The sequence below is a fragment of the Chiloscyllium plagiosum genome, unplaced genomic scaffold (genome assembly GCF_037043375.1).
Source record: "Chiloscyllium plagiosum isolate Xiang-an unplaced genomic scaffold, Cpla_swu_hap1 HiC_scaffold_2, whole genome shotgun sequence".
NCBI lineage: Eukaryota > Metazoa > Chordata > Chondrichthyes > Orectolobiformes > Hemiscylliidae > Chiloscyllium > Chiloscyllium plagiosum.
In genome coordinates this window covers 129,486,268-129,507,820 of record NW_028270140.1, presented here as the reverse complement: position 1 = coordinate 129,507,820, position 21,553 = coordinate 129,486,268, and the positions used below count along the sequence as shown (strand labels likewise).

Sequence of the window (21,553 nt, the reverse complement as noted above, 5' to 3'; positions counted from 1 at the left end):
GCAACATTTAAGAGGCATTTGGATGGGTATATGAATAGGAAGGGTTTGGAGGGATATGGGCCGGGTGCTGGCAGGTGGGACTAGATTGGGTTGGGAGATCTGATCGGCATGGACGGGTTGGACCGAAGGGTCTGTTTCCATGCTGTACATCTCTATGACTCTACGATTCTACTGATGCCAATTAAAGTTGCTGCATATTTCCTGAACTGCTTCTTGTAAATTCTGATGGATTTGTGCTGTTCTATTCAAGAAAGCCCACAAGTGAAGAATGGAAATGGCACCAAACTTTACACACTTTTATTAGTCTTTATTTGCAGAGATACAAATGACTAAAACATACACCTTGTTACCCAGCCATGCCAGTTTCAAGATTAGAGTGGTGCTGGAAAAGCGCAGCTGGTCAAGCAGCTTCCGAGAAGCAGGAAAATTGACGTTTCGGGCAAAAGCCCTTCAACATGAATGCCCTCATTTCTGATGAAGGGTTTTTGCGTAAAACTTCGATTTTCCTGTCCCTCAGATGCTGCCTGACCTGCTGTGCTTTTCAGCACCACTCTAATACTTGACTAATCTCCAGCATCTGCAGTACCCACTTCTGCCACACCAGTTTCGGTCTAGTCCTGTTTATTGGATAATGAGTAAATCCCCTGTTAATGCCTTTGACTTGCATGCAATTAAACACCATTAACATTATCACGAACATTAGATATCAGTTAAACAACACACACCAGGTTATAGTCCAACAGGTTTATTCGAAAGCACTAGCTTTCAGAGCTCTGCTCCTTCATCAGGTGATTGTGGAGAAGCCACAAATCCAGCACTCCGATTTTTAACTTTGTACACCGCAGTCCAACACCAGCGTCTCCAAATCATTAGATGTCAGGAGCACTTTGCCTTTTCAGCACACTAAATTACAAATTTTCCTTTTTTTTCCATTCATGGGACTAACCATAGAATACCTACAAAAGCAAGTCAGTGGCTCAAAATACTGCAGCAAGTAACTCATCTGCTAACTCCCCAAAAACTGTTCACCATCTACAATGCACAATTAAGGAAGGAATACTCCTCGCTTATCTGGGTGAATGCAGCTCCAACAACACTCAAGAAGCTTGACCCCGTCTCAAACAAAGCAACCTGCTTGATTGGAACCACATCAACAAACATTCACTCCCTCCATCACCAATGCTCAGGAGAAGCAATGCGCAACATCTACAAGATGCACTGCAGAAATTCACCAAAGATCCTCAGACAGTATCTTCCAAACACTTTCAACTAGGAGGAGAAGGGCAGCAGCTTTGTGAGAACACCACCTGCAACTTTCCCTCAAAGCCACACACTGTCCAGACTTGGAAATATATGGTTTCTTCGGTGTGGCTGGGTCATAATCCTGGAACCTCATTCTAATGGTATTGTGTCCAAGTGGATAGCTCATCATCGCCTTCTCTAGGGCACTAGAAACAGGCAATAACATGTTGGCCTAGCCAACAACACTAATATCCCATGACTGAATAAAAATGAATGGGCTCCATTGGCTGGGCCAGCATTTATTGCCCATCCTTTGTTGCTTTTGAGAAAATGATGATGAGCTGCCTTCCTGAACCATTGCAGTCTACCTGCAGAGGGTTGACTCAGAATGCTGTTAGGGAGGGAATTCTAGGATTTTGGCCCAACAATATAAACAGAACGGCAATATATTTCCAAGTTAGGATAGTGAGTGGCTTGGAGAGGAACTTACAAGTGGCTGTATTCCCATGTGTCTGCTGCTCTTGTCCATCTAGATGGTAATGGTCATGGATTTTGAAGGTGCTGTTTAAGGAACTTTGGTGAATGCAGTGCATCTCGTAGATAGCATATACTGCTGTTCCTGAGTGTCTGTGGTGGAGGGACTGGAAGTATATGGATGTGGTACCAATCAAGTGGACTTCTTTGAACTGATGGCATTAAGCTTAAGTGTTGTTGGAGCAGCACTCATTCTGGCAAGTGGGGAGTATTGCATAACAATTTTGACTTGTGCCTTGTGCACAGGCTTTGGGGAATCAAGTTATTTGCTGAAATATTTTTAGTCTTTGGCTTCAAGAATAGATCAGTGTTGGGTCAATGACAACCGCTCAAGTTGTTGATAGGTTGAATGAAGGTAAATTTATTATATGTCAAAGAACAGTGGTTCAACTCTCTCTCCCTGGAAATGCTCCACAGCAGCTGAATGAATTTTCAATAAATGATTGTCTATTATCTCTCTTGATAGATTGACGGTACGTTTACATGTCATTTTTTTAAAAAATCAATTTGGCTCAGGATTATTACTAGATTAAGTGTGATTAAAGATGGATGAACTGGGATCTTACCAGAAATCAATGAAGGGTCAATTTTAGTGAGTTCCTTCGAGGATTTCTCTCCATACCATAGCCTTACCAAGTTTTCTCACACTATCTTCCCAAACTTGTCTCATATGTTCTGCACCATCCCTCTATAGTTGTCCATTGTGCATGCCCTGAGATATTAATGACTGATGGAGGGTCAGAGGGAGTAAGTGGCAAGCTGAAGTCACCAGGTAATGCTGTTTCATGTCAGTAATTGATGCTGTCTAGTTTCTATTTGGCGGGTGGGAGAATGGGGAGCTGCATATCGATGGGACAACATAATGTAATCATAAGTATGTTCATGCATGCAAATTGGCTACTTGCTGCTCAGCAGAAAGAATCTCATCTCCCTATTCAACACTTGGAAAATGGAATGTTTTTCTCCTCTCAAAAACAGGGAGCTCCTAATTGCCAGTCTCGTGTGATTCTCCCAATTTTCTCGCCAATATCCATGTTGTGCAGGGGTTGAGAATATTAATCCCAAAGCAGACACCATTTGGCATTTATTGCTTAGGATACACAGCACAGGAACAATCCGTACAGTCTGATCAGTGCTAACTGAATCATTCTTCACTCCACTTAAGTCTTCTTCTGTCTCTTCTCATCTTAATCTACCATGGTACCCAAGTATTCCCTTCTCCCCCATCCCTAGTTTTCCTCTGTACTAATTGCTTCAATAGTTCTCCTTGGTAGAGAGTTCTACATTCTCACCATTTTTTGTGTAAAGAAGTTTATTTTAAATTCCTTATTAGAGTTCTTAGTGACTACTGTCATACTGGTGGTCTTTAGTTATATTTCCCTGCACAGGACAAAATATTCTCTCTACCAAAACCCTACATAATGTTAAAAACCCCTATTAAGCTCTAAGTTCACCACTGGTAAACTTCATCTATCTTTAATCACACTTAATCTTGTAATAATCTTGGCCAAATTGATTTTAAAAAATGGCATGTTATTGCTAAGGGCAGAGCGGTGGACGTTATCTATATGGACTCCAGTAAGGTGTTCGACAAGGTTCCTCATGGTAGACTGGTTAGCAAGGTTAGACCACATGGAATACAGGGAGAACTAAACATTTGGATACAAAACTGGCTCGAAGGTAGACAGAGGTGAGGGGTTGCTTTTCACACTGGAGGCCTATGACCAGTGATGTGCCACAAGGATCGGTGCTGGGTCTACTACTTTTCATCACTTGTATAAATAATTTGGATGTGAACATAGGAAGTATGGTTAGTAAGTTTGCAGATGACACCAAAATTAGAGGTATAGTGGACAGCGAAAAAGGTGACCTCAGATTACAATGGGATCGTGATTAGATGGGCCAATGGACTGAGGAGTGGCAGATGGAGTTTAATTTAGATTTGGCGGCACGGTGGTTCAATGGTTAGCACTACTGCCTCACAGCACCAGGGACCTGGATTCAATTCCCACCTTGGGCAAATGTGTGGAGTTTGCACATTCTCTCCGTGTCTGCGTGGGTTTCCTCCGGGTGCTCTGGTTTCCTCCCATACTCCAAAGATGTGCAGGTCAGGTGAATTGGCCATGCTAAATTGCACATAGTGTTAGGTACATTAGTCGGGGCGTAAATATAGGGTAGGGGAATGAGTCTGGGTGGGTTACTCTTCGGAGGGTTGTGTTGGGCTGAAGGGCCTCCTTCTATACACTGTAGGGAATCTAATCTAAACTTTGCATAAATCTATGAAGAGAGATAATGGACAATCATTTATTGAAAATTCATTTTTACATAATTCAAACTCTTGACAATTCTTTATTGAGCAAGTATTAAAAGTTAAGGTGAGAAGGCAGGAGGATATAGAAGTGGAACAGCCTGCCAAACAAAATATATTTTTGAAGTTAATGTGCCAACTTTCTGATTTAACGTTGTATGAAACTCATACACAAAATATTTCAGTTATGAATTTTTGTTTCTCTATATGATGCCTTTATTATTCTTTGACCATACAGGGAATTCACTGGAGCTACATACTTGAGGTACAGGAAGTTCTTCTACAACACGATGGTTGCATTCTTGTGCAACCCTCCATTATAGAAAAATCGTGCTTTAGAAACAGCACTTTGAATTGGCAATGTAATCATGTTACAGCCAACACACATTTTAAAAGTTCACACTTTAGAAACAGTGCCTCCAACTTGTCATTCACGTTACAGTGAATTCTCGTTAACAAAACACGCATTATAGCAGAACTACCAGTATTACATTAAATGTAGCATTGATTCAATTACTATATAGACCTGAAAGGTAAAATTTACTGGCCTATCACTATGGATTTAAACTGCTGCAAAGCTGAAGTTTGGTCATATTCTGTCACGACAGAATGAAAACCAAATAATATGCAAATATTATTACCAACTGCTACAGCGAATTGAGCACGACTTTCTTAACTATGTTTATAGATTCCTGAAGAAGGGCTCATGCCCGAAACATTGATTCTCCTGCTCCTTGGACGCTGCCTAACCTGCTGCGCTTTTCCAGTAAAACATTTTTCAGCTTTAACTATGTTTTTATTCTTGTATGGGAAATGGGTGTGGCATTACTTCTCATCCCTAGTTGCCCTTGAACTGGGTGCCTTGCTACATCATTTCAGAGAGCAGTTAAGAGTCAACCACAGTAGATGTGATCTATATTCACTTCAGTAAGGCTTCCGACAAGGTTCCCCATGGGAGATGGGTTAGCAAGGTTGGATCTCATGGAATACAGGGAGAACTAGCCATTTGGATACAGAACTGGCTCAAAGGTAGAAGACAGAGGGCGGTGGTGGAGGGTTGTTTTTCAGACTGGAGGTCTGTGACCAATAGAGTGTCTCAAGGATCGGTATTGAGTCTACTACTTTTCATCATTTTTATAAATCATTTGGATGTGAGTATAAGAGGTATAGTTAGTAAGTTTGCTGATGACACCAAAATTGGAGGTGTCGTGGACAGTGAAGATTACCTCAGATTACAACAGGATCTGGACCAGATGGGTCAATGGGCGAAGAAGTGGCAGATGGAGTTCAATTTAGATAAATGCGAGGTGCTGCATTTTGGGAAAGCAAATCTTAGCAGGACTTATACACTTAATGGTAAGGTTCTAGGGAGTGTTGCTGAACAAAGAGACCTCGGGGTGCAGGTTCATAGATCCTTGAAAGTGGAGTCTCAGGTAGATCGGATAGTGAAGGCGGCGTTTGGTATGCTTTCCTTTATTGGTCAGAGTATTGAGTACACGAGGTGGGAGGTCATGTTGCGGCTGTACAGGACATTGGTTAGGCCACTGTTGGAATATTCCATGCAATTCTGGTCTCCTTCCTATTGGAAAGATGTTGTGAAACTTGAAAGGGTTCAGAAAATATTTACAAGGTTGTTGCCAGGGTTGGAAGATTTGAGTTATAGGAAGAGGATGAATAGGCTAGGGCTGTTTTCCCTGGAAAGTCGGAGGCTGACGGGTAACCTTATAGAAGTTTATAAAATCATCAGGGGCATGGATAAGATAAATAGACTAAGTCTTTTCCCTGGGATGGGGGAGTCCAGAACTGGAGGGCATAGGTTTAGGGTGAGAGGGGAAAGATATGAAAGAGACCTAAGGGGCAACTTTTTCACTCAGAGGGTGGTGCGTGTGTGGAATGAGCTGCCAGAGGAAGTGGTGGAGGCTGGTACAATTGCAATATTTAAAAGGCATCTGGATGGGTATATAAATAGGAAGGGTTTGGAGGGATATGGGCCAAGTGCTGGCAGGTGGGACTAGGTTGGGTTGGGATATCTGGTCAGCATGGACGAGTTGGGCCAAAGATCTGTTTCCGTACTGTACATCTCTAGGCTCTATGACTATTGTTTGTCTGGAGTCACATGTAGAGCAGACCACGTAAGGACAACAGATTTCCTTCCTTAAGGAACATTAAGGAAATAAATGAGATTTTATGACAACTGATAATGGTCACTATTAGATGAGCTTTGTGAAAAAAAACCCAGATTTTCTTATTTTCTTCAAATTTTTGCCATGGTAGCATTCAAAGCTAACAATGGTGAGTAGAGGAAAATATTTGTGCCAATCTCATTGTTAACATTAGTCTGTGTCTCTAGATTATTAGACCACTGATATTACCACTACACCACCATCTCTCATAACTATTCTATGCTTTGAAATATGGTTTAGATTTCTGAAGTTTTTTATCTTACCTGCACCAAGCGTTCAAACATGTGTGCAAGTGGTAAATAGGAAATGTGTATGTCAGAGGGTGATGCCACCCATTGCCCCTGTAAAGACACAACACACAACTCAGGTTTGAGTTAATAAAACAGACCTACCTCCACCAATCTTTCAAACATATGACCCAGAGGCAGGAAAGAGATTAGAGTATCATCTGGAGTTGGGACATTCACATTCTGCAAGATTATGGAGGATGATAGATAATGAAGTGAAAGGAAAGAAGATAGGATAAGATAGGTACACCCATGTTTAAATTTAGAGTAAAAAAATCAAAGCACAGAAAAAAGAAATCTTAAAAAACTTAAATCTGAAGTTCTCCATACTTCTTAGTCATATTGTTAAATCATTAAACTTAACAGTATCACTGACTCAGCATATTAATATAAAAAAAAGTCCTTTAATACATAAGCTACTGCCTACTGTTTACTTTACATAAAATTTTAAGTACATTCTTAGAATCAGAGAATTCTGAGGCACAGAGAGAGTGTCCAGTTCAACACAGCTATCATATCTAAAAGTATCGCTTCATCTCATTTGTCACCTATTTCTAAATATTTAAGAACTTTTCTTTTAAAAACTGTGACAGGCTCTGCTTTTGGCATGGCATTCCATGGGGCAATAACATAATCGCAATAATTTATTCCAACTTTTCAATCATTCTTTTGCTGGTGATAATATATTTATGCCCATTAGTCACCAATTCATTGACCAGCAGAAACAGTTTAATCAGAAATTTTCCCTTCTGGAATCACTTTCATCAGAATTGTGAAGTGATGTTCACAGAAACTTCATAGCAGTTCTTGCAATACTAGCTTTGACTGCTTTACAATTAATGTTACTCGCTTGAAGAAAAGAGCACTCTATAAAACAAGCAACTCATTAAACATTTAATGCCACAGGAGAGAGTGTGGGATCCAAGGGATATCAAATTCACCACTTGAAATGCCAAGTAAATAAAGATAAAATTTAATTGTATGTCAGTACACGTGACAATAATAAATCAAGCAAGAAGGCACTTTTGAAATGCAATATAAAATCATTTTCACATTAATTATTGTTCATGCTCTCTTAAAAATATCATACCTAACAAATCAATTTAAAATGACACCTGCACATCATTAAAAAAAAACACAAAATACAGATGCTATTTTGAAATACAGGGCATGATGATAGCACCTGGTGTTTACCTCTGTGACTTTCACAAATGCAGAGAAATTAGACACGATGTTTCTATGCGTCAGCATTGCCCCTTTAGGATTGCCTGGAAGGGGAACAATGATCCATTAACTCATAAAATCAACATCAGGCCACTGTTAGAGTCAGAGCCAAACATGATGAAATAGGAAATGTATCTTTCAATTATTTTAAGAGAAGAGGCATTAAGTAGATATGACACAATGAACTATAAAATGCCGAAATGTTTTTTTATGTATTTTCAGCACAAAACTAATTTGGGTGAAGTATGAAAAATAATTGGGACATCCATAGCTGTTTAACTCTGAATGCAGTTTTATGATTTTTGTTGCCAATGGAAACAGCATATTGACCTTGGAAACTGGGAATATCCACTGAGAAAAAGCAGAAAATGACTCATCAATTCCAGTAGTACTTGCCTGTGGTTCCACTTGTGAAACAAATAACAGCTAAGTCACCAGGTTGCGGTGGCTACAAAGAAAGAAAACAACAGGTTATATAAAAAATGTCTTGACGAAAATCTCCAGTCTCATGTTTCTTTCACTTTTTAAATGGTCCGTAGGCATTGAGGACAAAGCCAGTGATTGAGGACCTGGATGCATTAAAGAATGTGGCCCACCTTCATGAACTACTAGAGTTCAACTGGTGCAGAAACCCACAGTGCTATTGTCAAAACAGGCAAAACACCCACATTTATAAGTAGCCAAAAATTAAGGATATTTGAACTACTACATGTCAGATTGTTACAAAAGTATACCCATTCAGGACTGGGTATCAGTTAGCTCAGTTGGCTCAACAGCTGACTTGTGACACAGAGTGACACCAGCAGAGGGAGTTCAAATTCTGTACTGGCTGAAGTTTCCATTAGGACTCACATTTTCAACCTCACCGGAGATGTGGTGACCCTCAGATTAAATCCACCACCATTTGTTTCTCTCCAAAAGTGGAACAATGGCAACTATAATTTTAACCAACAAGGAACACAATATAGGCTGCACCTTCAGTAAAGTGGTGAAGGAACGTTCCATCGTTGGAGATGCCATCCTGTGAATGAAATATTGGACCGAAGCCTCAACTCTCCAGATATTAAGTAGGTTCAAAATTACTTCCTTGCAAGTCCCAGTGCAAGGATTCCGTGAGAACTGGTCAGAGAGTTTGAACTTCCGATGGGCAATTCCTCTGCTCCCCAGGATCTTCCAATAAATTCTCCTACCCCTGAGTTAGCAGTAAAGACTGTGGATTGTGTCCAACTTACTTAACTGCTGAAATAGCTATTTCATCTTTGCAGTATCCTACATCATTGGATAATGGCTGTCCCTTGTCAGTGGATTTTCATGGAGTTGTATACATCATATCTTCAATCTGTGTCAGCAGAATTTATCTCTGAACCCATCTGCAGGTTTGTGTTGAAGCATGTAAACATTCTACTTCAACATATTGGTTACTCTAGATTCTCTCATTCGCTTTCAGTGATTATATTATTGGTGATACCAATGTGTACATTTCTTCAGTTCTACTATTTAAGGTTAGCTTCTCGCTTTACACGATCCCAGGATTCTTCCTGGGAAGGTAATATTCTGCTTGAACTCACCTCTTCTGAGTCACCTAAGCATCTAACATGAAAATTAAACCTGTCATAGTTACTTGTTCCACCAAATGGTATTGCACTCGGAGTTACATCAGATATAGATTTGTCAATTGATTCAAGTGGCGTACAATGTTCACTGGCTCTTGTTTAGCTTATTTCTCCTTGCAAACCTTACTGACTCTTGCAGGTTGAGTGTTCTTCAGTGTTAATAGCAGTGGAAAATATTTGTGCCAATACTGTTGGCAGTATGAAACAAATTTCCGACACAAACACAACTAATCCCAATAGATCTTGATTCTTGTTTAAGTTCTGTCATGGGTCTAGGAGCCTTATGAAATCTTCTACTGCTGTCATTTATACTGGTTGCTTCTTGACATGTTATTCCTTAGGCTTACGTGGTTCAACCCCTTCCAGTATTGATTGAGGTCAAGACACAACTTCCTACTCAAGAGCATGATGTGGAGGTGTTCGTGTTAGACCGGGGTGGACAAAGTTAAAAATTGCACAACACTATGTTATAGTCCAACAGGTTTATTTGGAAGTACTAACTTTCAGAATGCTGCTCCGTTATCAGGTAGCTTTGGAAGAGAATCATAAGACACAGAATTTATAGCAAAAAATTATCATTTCAGTTGCATGACGCTTCTTTTAGAACTGGTTGCAAGTTTTGGTTCATTAATACGTAAATCTCAGAACTTCTTTTAAGTCACATTCTCGAGATAAACTGAAGGTTTCATTTAAAAAAGGTGACATCTCAGCTCAGACAATGCATTAAAAGCTGTGAGGTCAGAGTCTGTCTGTATGCCAATCTTGAGTCAGACAGGTTTAAGATTTTTAAAATTTAGATTAGATTAGATTCCCTACAGTGTGGAAACAGGCCCTTCAGCCCAACAAATCCACACCGACCCTCCGAAGAGCAACCCATCCAGACCCATTCCCCTACATTTACTCCTGACTAACACTACGGGAAATTTACCATGGCTAATTCACCTGACCTGCACATCTTTGTACTGTGGGAGGAAACCGGACCACCCAGAAGAAACCTACGCAGACACAGGGAGAATGTGCAAACTCCACACAGACAGTTGCCCGAGGCAGGAATTGAACCCGGGTCCCTGATACTTGAGGCAGCAGTGCTAACCACTGAGCCATCATGCCGCCCCTATTTCCAAAGTAGGAATTTATAAAATATTACATGGGTTGACTGTCTGCATTGACTGCCCATAGATTGTGCGGGTTTTGAGTAAAATAGAATGTAACTGCAAATATAAATTCTCCCCATAGACTTATATGTGTGCGCGCATCCATATGTGTGTGTGAGTGTGTGAGTGTGAGAGAGAGAGAGAGAGAGAGAGAAAGCACGTCACAATACATGGGGGGGGCCCACTACACTATACAGTGTCTCATACAATCTTACATACTCTCACACTCACACAGACGCTTTCTCATACATACCCTCTCTCTCATACACACACATATACACCTCCCACACTCATACCCATGCACGCACCCTCTCAACAGGCGTAAACTCCATCCCACTTTACCAAGCATACACACACTCTCATGTGCACTCACACTCACATGCACACACTCACTCAGTCTCTCTCATTGACCTACACACACATATAAGTCTAAGTCTATGGGGTGAATTTGTATTTGGAGATACATTCTATATTGCTCAAAAAGTGCACAATCTGCAGGCAGTCAATTTTATAAATTCCTACTCTGGAAGTAGAACCAGTCTGACTCAAGATTGGGATACAGACAGACTCTAACCTCACACCTTTAATGTATTGTCTGAGCTGAGATGTCACCTTTATTTTATAAAACTTTAGGTTATCCCGAGATTGTGACTTGAAAGAAGTTCTGGGATTTACATATTCATGAACTGAAACCTGCAACCCATTATAAAAGATGAAAGACTTAACAGCAATCTGGGTTTGTTCAATATATCCTTACAGTTGCATGACACCACAATATTTTGCTATATATTCTGTGCCTTAGGATCCTCTTCCAAAGCTTCCTGATGAAGGAGCAGCACTCCGAAAGCTAATGCTTCCAAATGAACCTGTTAGATATAACCTGGTGTTGTGTGATTTTAAAACTTACTCAAGAGCAAGAATTCTTGTTTGGGAAGTGTGTATAAAATTTCTGCTACTTGGGAGTCCCCTATATTGGAGAGTTGCTTGTAACATACCATTAATCTTAACTGCTGTGATTTCTTGACTATGTAGTTGCTTTGTTCTTGGCTGTAGACCATGATTTAACATGATTTAATAATATAATGACACTCGTACTAGCGTCTCACTTGAAATTTGAGAGATGACTATTGACAAAAATATCAGCTTGTGAGAATATAAAATTTAGATAAAACGATTTTCCTTCATTTGTAGATTGTTCTATCTCATTAACAGGATATATGCAGCATCCTTTGATTTCTTGTTCTTCTGAAACAGTGTTCCACTTTTGCATATTTTCTGAAAGCAAAATATTGTATGACAGAATAAGCATGCACTTTTAATAGGTGGATATTTCCTGTGCCTGTGAGGTTTCTTTGCTTCACAGCACTGACGAGAATTTTTAGTGTTGGTACCTGTCCTAATCACTCTACTAGTTTTTCACACATGTCATTTATGGTTTTATATCTTAAGAACTGAATGGATTACACAGATCTCCTGAAATATGGTTGATCTTCTCCTCTGTTGATCCAAATTGCTTCTGGATTTCTACCTAGTCACCATCTGAATGGGTCGCTCTAGCATCAGCTTCCTTGAATTGCAATAAATCTGACAAAGACATAACAACAATTCTATCTAAGAATTCGGACTTGAAGTCATCATATTTGGAATTCAATAATACACTAATCCATAGAAATCGTGAATGAAATCATCAATAAATTTCATTGGATGATAATATTTTTCTATCGTGTCTTGCTCTTTGAAGAATTTTATTAGTTCATAGGTTGAAGTGATTGTCAAAGGCTTTCAGCATCTGTTCAAAAGCTGCTGGTGCTTCTTAAACCCTTTAATGAGCTGTAAACTCATCAGCTTATCTCCCAGTTGTATAGAGAAGTGTATGTACTTGTTCACTTTCTGATTTTGTATCCAATTTGGAAGATATTTACTTCAGAAACTGTTTTCTCCAGAATTGTATTCTATTTGGCTCATCACTGAAACTGAGCCTTTCTGGAAGTAGTACTTCAGATGCCATGTCTCCCTAATATGATTATATATTTTGCTATGTTAGAAGACTTTTATTTTAAAGTAATAGCAGTTCTGCTGTGCTTTGATGTTGCATAGAAGTGTTTCCCTGTGATTTATAGCTAAAATGGACCATTCCCACCCTTTCTAAATGTTAGAAGACTTCTAATGGGCAGCACGGTGGCTCAGTGGTTAGCACTGCTGCCTCACAGCGCCAGGGACCCGGGTTCAATCCCAGCCTTGGGCGATTGTCTGTGTGGAGTTTGCACATTCTCCCAGTGTCTGCGTGGGTTCCTCCAGGTGCTCCAGTTTCCTCCCACAATCCAAAGATGTGCAGGTCAGGTGAATTGGCCATGCTAAATTGTCCATAGTGTTAGGTGCATTAGTCAGCGGGAAATGGGTCTGGGTGGGTTACTCTGCGGAGGGTTGGTGTGGACTGGTTGGGCCGAAGAGCCTGTTTCCACACTGTCGGGAATCTAATCTAAATAAAATAGATTATTCATTTTCTGCATATTTACTGTTTGAATCTCACTGTTCATGGCTTTAATAAACAATTTCAACTTCAACTAATGCTGTACTCAATGGTTATGCCCAAACCATATGGTTTAAATCTCTCTTTTGAAGGATCTTTACCGCAGCCTAAATAAAGTCTGTCTCCATTAGATCAGGTTTGCTCAGGCTTTGAAACTGCCCAACATTATCACTTCAGTAAATAAAAATTGAAACAACTGCAGATGCTGTAAATCAGAAACAAAAACACAAGTTTCTGAAATGCTCAGCAGGTCTGGCAGTGTCTGCGAAGAGAAATCAGAGTTAATGATTTGAGTCCGGCGACCTTTCCTCAGAACTGCAGTTTTTGTTTCTGATGATCACTTTAATTACAGGCTTTGTGACATCTCAGATTTGCAGCTTGGATTGATGTTTCTATCAATCCCTTTACATCCATTTCTTGGGATCTGTTCACTGGGCGGCAACATTCAGTCTGAGTTTTCAGTGATTTGTTTTCTCATTTTTCTAGCCTAGAATACCATGCCATTTCAAAGACTTTCCTAGCCTACTGGGGATTTTAAGCTTTAATCTCGCCACCTCCAACATCTGTTTGCACAACATAGATGTCAGATTTAAGCTAGTTCTCACAGCCCACCACTTCATGGAGTTACTAATTCTCCTTCTCCAGGGAGTTGCTAACTCCTGTATATCTCTTACCATGCTGAATGCTTTTACCATTCACTGGAATGTTCTGTCATTGTCACATAAATTGTTCTTGTAGGGCTGTTAAATCTTCAGCTCATCCCTGCTGTTTGCTGGTTATCTGAGCTGATGACTTTACTGCTATTGGATTAAAATCTGTGCAACTCCGTCCCCAAAAGCACCATGGATGTTCATAAGGCACATGGTATACAGTGGTTTAACAAGGTGAAGCCTGATAACTTCAACTTTTGTAGGAAACCTATATTTTCAAGTACAAAACAGAACATTTCACACAACACCTGGAAAAACCCATGAGATACATATTGTACAGTCCAGATATTCAATTTTCCCAAAATTGGTCCAAAATCATTTGTACTTCCAATCTTTTCCTTTGCTGGACTGGAAACTCTTCACTCCTGAATTGTCTGTCACAGTTCAAGTGTTTCTGGTGACTTTACCATCTAGGTTACAGTAGGCAATCTTCCAGTCTCATTCTAACTCCTGGCGAGTTTAGTCTTTCCAAATGGAAGTTCCTTGCATTCCTGCAAAACAAGCCACAACTTCTTGCTGCTCTCACGCTGCCAAATCCTGGAAGATTAACTCTGTCTTCAAGTTTACAACATTTGCTCTTTCAAAGCCAATTTCCATGGCAACATGAACAACATGGGCCTTGATCCAGGTAGAGATGCTGATGGATTGTATGCAAGAGCCTAGTCCCTTCTTTGCAGAACAAAATTAACTATTTAAAAACACAATTATTTACAATCCAACATTATCACCACTTTTCTAGAGCTAGAATCAGAATTAGGTTTATTGTCACATGTACACGAGTACAGTGAAAAATTTACAACGTAACCATTTGGTAGGTACAAAACCTTAGGAATAAATTAGAAGAATAAAGTAGTAAGAAGTGCAGAATTACAGTCATTCCAAGCAGAGAAGAAGAGCAGAGGTGTCCAGGCCGGGACCTCGCCTCCAGTCACTGCTGAGTTATACCTTGAGGCTCTCAAACCTGGAAGTCCACACTGACTTCACCTCCTGGTTGAAGGTTGGGAGTCCGCAATGAGGCCTGAAGTCTGCACTGGCCTCACCCCGGACATCGCCGATGCCGCCCAAGGACAGAAGGTAAGAAGAAAGAAAAAAAACATGAAGAGAGGATAAAGAAAAGTAACGGACAGAGCGGATGAGCTCCAGCTCCTAGTCTGCCGCCATCTTGGATCCAACTGGTGTAACCATTGTGAATACACATGCTGCTGCCATTGTTTCCAAGCATAAACTTTGCATTCTCTTCTCAGTAAAACAATCTGGGCCCCAATTAATCTCTAAAAATCAAAGCCAGGCTTTCTGTCAGTCAGAATTCAGGACAAGCCACTTGAATCCTTTTATTTTATACCAAATTTAAAGATAGTCCCAAAATATAACAGTGTTACAAAACTTCATAATCGTAATCTTGTAGAAGGATAATTACAGATGAGCAAGAAATGCTTGCCTTGCCAGTGACACACACATCCATTGGTGAATAAAAAGAAACAAATTTAAAGTTACATCCCCAAAACTCAAGGGTTAAGTAAAATACATTTATCCAGTTTCCCAAATAAAAATTACAGGAATACTGTCCAATGATTAGCAGCTCCTACGTTAATCCTGAACGATGGATAGAATTAAAATTTACTTACTTTTGGCTTCCATTTTTGATCTCTTCCAGCATACTAGGGGTAAAATAAAAATGAATGATAAATTTGAAGTAATGATTTAATTTCTGGCATGCAAATCATCGATATTTAATAAATCAGGTGTATATTCCATATGTTTGTTTTATAAATAGCACAATTTTGCCTTTGGACCCATATCCCGCATATTCATCTGAAAGCAAGCTACTAATTCATCCTTCAAATCTTATTCAATAGATAATCTACTGTTTGTATATTTATGGAAGTCAGAAATGTAAACCATTATTAACACAATAACTTTTGCAAGGTGGAAAATGGAGATATTTCTTTTACACCAACAGTGATATTCACCTGCCCTCACTGAGTAATCAGAGAACTAACGATTGCAATATTTGTCTGGTTTGCATGCTGTATGACTCTATGATTCAAAATGACCCACAATCAATTTGATCCCAGGCTGAGATGCTAATTTCACATCTGCACCATGACTAAGACTGTTGCATCGAGCAATTCCACCCTGTTTCAGCTAATCTGGTGTTGAAATCCTCAAATTATACTTTTGTTAACTCTAGAGTTGACTATTGCCAGGCATAATTGATTGATCTCCTATGCTGAACACTTTATAAATTTGAGGTTCTCTAAGATTCTGCTACCTAGTCTTAACTCACACGAAGTATGATCATCCATCATTTAAGTGTGCACTGACAACTAATGATTCTCGTTTAAACAATGCTAAGATATTATAATACTTATACTCATTTCCAAATCTAATCTTGGAATCACCTTTCCGAATCTCTGCAATTTTCTCCAGTCCTACATCTCTCCATGTCACCTGCCCTCCATTAACTCTGGCCTTTTAATAACCTCCATTTTAATCCATCCCATCACTAAGGTGTGCAAAGAGGTTCCCGGGGCCCAGGTTCTAGAATTGTCCCCTCAAGATGCTCCTGCAAAATTACTCCTTTGGCCAAGCTATTGGTCATTTGCCCTGATGCCTTTGAATATATCTCGTACAAAGTAAAATAGATGGGGAAGCAATGGCATAATGGGAATATCAATAGACCATGAATCCAGGACCACAGGTTTATGTTTAACAGACATAGAACAGTACAGTACAGGAACAGACCCCTCAGCTCACTATGTCTGTGCCAACCATGATGCCATTCCAAACTAATCACATTTGCCTGCATGTGGTCTGTATTCCTCTATTGCCTGCCTGTTCCCGTATATGTCTAATGGCCTCTTAAACTTTTCTATTGATTCTATTTCTACAACCTCCCTTGGCAGCTCATTCCAGGCACCTACCACTTTCCTTTTAAAAAAAACTTACCTTGCACATCTCCTTTAAACTTGCTCCCCACCTCACCTTAAACCTATGGGCCCTAATGTTTAACATTTCTCCCCTGAGGTAGATTTGAATACATGGTAGCGGGTGAAATTTAAATTTTGAAAAAAATGCCTGGAATTAAAAACTAGCCTAATGATGATCATGTCACCACTATCAATTACTGTAAAAACCCATCTGGCTCACAAACAGAAGGAAATCTGCTAACCTTACACAGTCTGGCCTAGAGATGACCTACAGAAAACATCTCCAGCAATGTCATTGACTCTGATCTGATATCTGGATCATTAGGGACAGGCAATAAATCCTTGTGAAGTGATACCCACATCCTATGAAAAATTATTTTAAGAGTAGGGGTGAGGATGCTTAGGGACATAAACAGGAGAGTTACATGTGTACCAGACCTGTAGGGTATAGGACTAGCTAAATTCATCTTACAGATAGCTACTGCAAACTCAAATGCCCCACTCTATGGTGTACTCATTAAGAGTTTATAATACTCCTCTGAACTGCTTTAGTTGTTTGACCAAAGTTAGAGGTTTTCATATAAATACTTGTTGCTATTGTAATCCATTATTTGAAATTGTGAACTTACATAACCACATAAGGTTTCATGAACAGAAGAGGCTGGGTGAATTTACCATTCATCTCTACACTGCACTAAATTAGAACATTGTATGCTGTTTATACAGCCCGCAAATAAGAACACTGGATTGTTCTTGGCACCTCACCTCAATTGTCTTCAAAGATACAATTTCAACTCCACTGTTAATTCCTCGTTGCTTTAGCTCAGTTCCAAAAGGATCCATGATAATGATGATCTTAACATCTGGCGTTTGCTTACTTTCCACACTGTTTAATACAGATTCTGCTTTGGCTTGTGTGTCACAGAATACAATTGCAATATCCGCTAAGAATAAAGAGGTATCTGGTTAATTACTTATTTAAGTACAAGGGGGAAGATGAAGTGGCAATAAAGATATACTTTCAACATGTATCTATATTTGATATGAATAACATAGGAGCATTTTTTATATATACATAAAACACTCCTGTGGCATTCATATCAAATGATTCTTTGAGAAGTTAAGGAATGCATTGGTTACAGAAATGCATTTGTAGGCCTAATGTCCTGAGAAATACCTGTGTGAGCCATTTAATTTTAATGATCCACAAAGGATTATGTTCATGGTATTCTAACTTCATTTGATGGCGTACCGAAAGTATAATTTCATCTCAGTAACATTTTCAGAAACTGTCATGAATAACTATGTTTTGAAAAGAAATCATAATGTTACTGCAAGGCCTAGGTGGGAGAAGTGCATGATCATTGTAGGTGCAACTGTGGTAAGATCAGGAGTTAAGCAATTGTTTGATGCCAGGTCAGATGGATGGAAGTGAGGCATGTCATGAAGGCAGGAGGGGATTTAAAAGGAAAGCAAAAATTGTTTTTGAAAGTTTAAAGGGCTAACCTCTTTGCATTTAAAGTATCATTACGTATTAGGGAGTAGCCAAATTAAGAACTTTGTCAGTTCAGATGGTCGTCACCCTCTTAGCATGGCATGGGCACTGGAATATTGGAGACAATAGTGATAAACGGCTCCATTTCGGAATGGCAGGCAGTGACCAGTGGGGTACCGTAGGGATCAGTACTGGGACCACAGCTTTTTACAATATATGTTAATGATATAGAAGATGGTATTAGCAATACCATTAGCAAATTTGCTGATGATATTAAGCTGGGTGGCAGGGTGAAATGTGATGAGGATGTTAGGAGATTACAGGGTGACCTGGACAAGTTAGGCGAGTGGTCAGATGCATGGCAGATGCAGTTAATGTGGATAAATGTATGGTTATCCACTTTGGTGGCAAGAACAGGAATCAATTTAGGTAAAGGGGCAGTACAGAGAGATCTGGGTGTTCTTGTACACCAGTCAATGAAGGTAAGCATGCAGGTACAGCAGGTAGTGAAGAAGGCTAATAGCATGCTGGCCTTCATAACAAGAGGAATTGAGTATAGAAGCAAAGAGGTTCTTCTGCAGCTGTACAGGGCCCTGGTGAGACCACACCTGGAGTATTGTGTGCAGTTCTGGTCTCCAAATTTGAGGAAAGACATTCTGGCTATTGAGGGAGTGCAGCGTAGGTTCACGAGGTCAATTCCTGGAATGGCGGGATTGCCTTACACTGAAAGACTGGAGCAACTGGGCTTGTATATCCTTGAGTTTAGAAGACTGAGAGCGGATCTGATGAGACATATAAGATTATTAGAGGATTGGACACTCTGGAGGCAGGAAACATGTTTCCGCTGATGGGTGAGTGCTGAACCAGAGGACACAGCTTAAAAATACGGGGTAGACCATTTAGGACAGAGATGAGGAGAAACTTCTTCACCCAGAGAGTGGTGGCTGTGTGGAATGCTCTGCCCCAGAGGGCAGTGGAGGCCCAGTCTCTGGATTCATTTAAGAAAGAGTTGGATAGAGCTCTCAAGGATAGTGGAATCAAGGGTTATGGAGATAAGGCAGGAACAGGATACTGATTAAGGATGATCAGCAATGGTTCGAAGGGCAGAATGGCCTACTCCTGCACCTATTGTCTATTGTCTAATTATTTGGATTCTACGCAAGCACCAGGAAGATTGCCGCTGAGAAATACACATTGAGTTTTCAGAAATCAAGGCCACCAGAAGTTAGCAGCAGCAGCCTTCATTAGGAAGGATAAGCACGAGAAGGACTTGGACAGGCTAGGAGAGTGAGCAAAAAAGTGGTGAATGGAATACAATGTGCAAAAGTGTGAGGTTATACACTTCAGTAGAAAGAATGGAGACAAAAACTATGTTGTAAACAGAGAAAGGCTTCAGAAATGTGAAGCTCTAAGGGACATGGGTGTCCTAATTCAGCATTCTATTGAGGTTAGCATGCAGGTTCAGTTGACAGTTAGGAAGAGAAATGTAGTGTTAGCATTCATTTCAAAGCGAGAATACAAGAGCAGAGATGTATTGCTGAGACTCTATAAAGCTCTGAACAGACCACATTTGGAATAGTGAGAGCAGTTTTGGGCTCTGTATTTTATTGGAGAGGGTCCAGAGAAGGTTTACAAGAATGATCCTGGGATGAAGAGCTAGTGATATTATGAGTGGTTGAGGACTCTGGATCTGTACTCAGTGGAGTCTAGAAAGATGAGGGCTGATCTGATTGAAACATACAGAATACTGAGAGGCCTGGATAGACTGGATGTGGAGAACTTGTTTCCACTGGTAGGAGAGACTAGGGCCTGAGAGCATAGCCTCAGAGTAAAGGGACAACCCTATAGAACTGTGATGAGTAGGAGTTTCTTGAACTAGAGGGTGGTTAATCTGTGGAACTCATGTTGACAGGGCTGTGAGGGCCATTGAGTGCATTTAAGACAGAAATAGATAGGTTCTTGCTTAGTCAGGAGATCAAGAGGGAGAAGGCAGGAGAATGGGGTTAAGAATCATTTCAGCCTTGATTAAGTAGCAGAGCGGACTCTTTGGGCTGAATGGCAAAATTCTACCCCTGTATCTTTTGGTGCTCCCTTTGCCTTCTCAGCTCCCTATGGTGCAGTGGCAGACTTTGGCACAAACTCTCTCCATTAGTACCTGCAGCAGCCTGATCCCTGCCATGGTCATTTACAACCTGCCTCAACCTCAGCTTTAATTAGACACACAACCTGTCTCCAACCCAATTAGATTAGATTACATTACAGTGTGGAAACAGGCCCTTCGGCCCAACAAGTCCACACTGACCCGCCGAAGCGCAACCCACCCATACCCCTACATTTGCCCCTTACCCAACACTACGGGCAATTTAGCATGGCCAATTCACCTAACCTGCACATCTTTGGACTGTGGGAGGAAACCGGAGCACCCGGAGGAAACCCACGCAGACACGGGGAGAATGTGCAAACTCCACACAGTCAGTCGCCTGAGGCGGGAATTGAACCCGGGTCTCTGGCGCTGCGAGGCAGCAGTGCTAACCACTGTGCCACCGTGCCGCCCACCAATTAGGGGCTGTCGTGGCAAAATCTGAAACTCAGTCAGGCTCCCACCAGGGTTAGGCTCCTAATTTAAAAACCAAAGCAATGCCTGTTTCCAGCCTCCAGTGGGAAAATGCAGCCCAAATATTTTTAATGTTTTATTTATAGAATGAAATGCATTGAGAAAGGCATGGTAAAATTCAATCTCAGTGTGAGGATGCAAGAATAGAATGATACCAGGAGTTCAGTGAACGTATACAGGTGGCTTTAAGATCATTGTTTATAATAAGTTTGCAGTTTCCTTGGGATGTGCAAATTAGTATGGTGTGAAAATAATCATTTCTTCTCTTGTCTGGAAAAGGAAGGGCTGCATTTAGAAAGAGACTTTGATAACTACCGTACATCCCTTGGTACCCTGTAAACAGCCAGTTGGGTGCTTTTGACGTATAGTTGTGGTGTGATGCAGGAAACGCAGCAACCAATTGCTGCATAGCAACTTCCACAACTATTGTGATAAGTATTGTTTGTGATGTTGATTGAGAAATTGATATTGGCCAGGATGTAAGGGATAACTTCAAAGCAATGCCTTGGGCTCTTTTGCAGTCACCCGAGAACTTCGATTTAAAGTTTCACCTAAAAAATGCCCCTCCAACAGTGCAACATCCGTTCAAAGGTAAAAATGGAAAATGCTTGAGAAACTCAGCAGGTCCAGAAGGAGCTGTAGAGAATGAAACAAATAATGTTTCAAGGCCAATGACTTCTTTGGAAACTGAAGAAAGTTGCCTTTTGTATTGTGTTGAGCTCAAGTCCT

General features: G+C 40.4%; 1 protein-coding gene across 5 annotated transcripts in view; it reads right to left on the bottom strand.

The window, feature by feature from the left end:
• Positions 1–21,553, bottom strand: part of acsl1a (acyl-CoA synthetase long chain family member 1a) — a 175,459-nt gene that overhangs the window by 24,253 nt on the left and 129,653 nt on the right. For 4 of the 5 annotated variants that reach the window (XM_043705794.2, XM_087973477.1, XM_043705812.2 and 1 more), the window contains 5 exons: positions 17,481–17,659; positions 15,411–15,443; positions 8,175–8,226; positions 7,749–7,822; positions 6,531–6,608 (listed from right to left, as the gene is read on the bottom strand). In XM_043705794.2, coding sequence (XP_043561729.1) covers positions 6,531–6,608; positions 7,749–7,822; positions 8,175–8,226; positions 15,411–15,443; positions 17,481–17,659 — 416 coding nt within the window. Of the gene's footprint in view, positions 1–6,530; positions 6,609–6,659; positions 6,738–7,748; positions 7,823–8,174; positions 8,227–15,410; positions 15,444–17,480; positions 17,660–21,553 lie in introns of all 5 variants that reach the window. The other variant, XM_043705803.2, reaches the window with a different exon arrangement.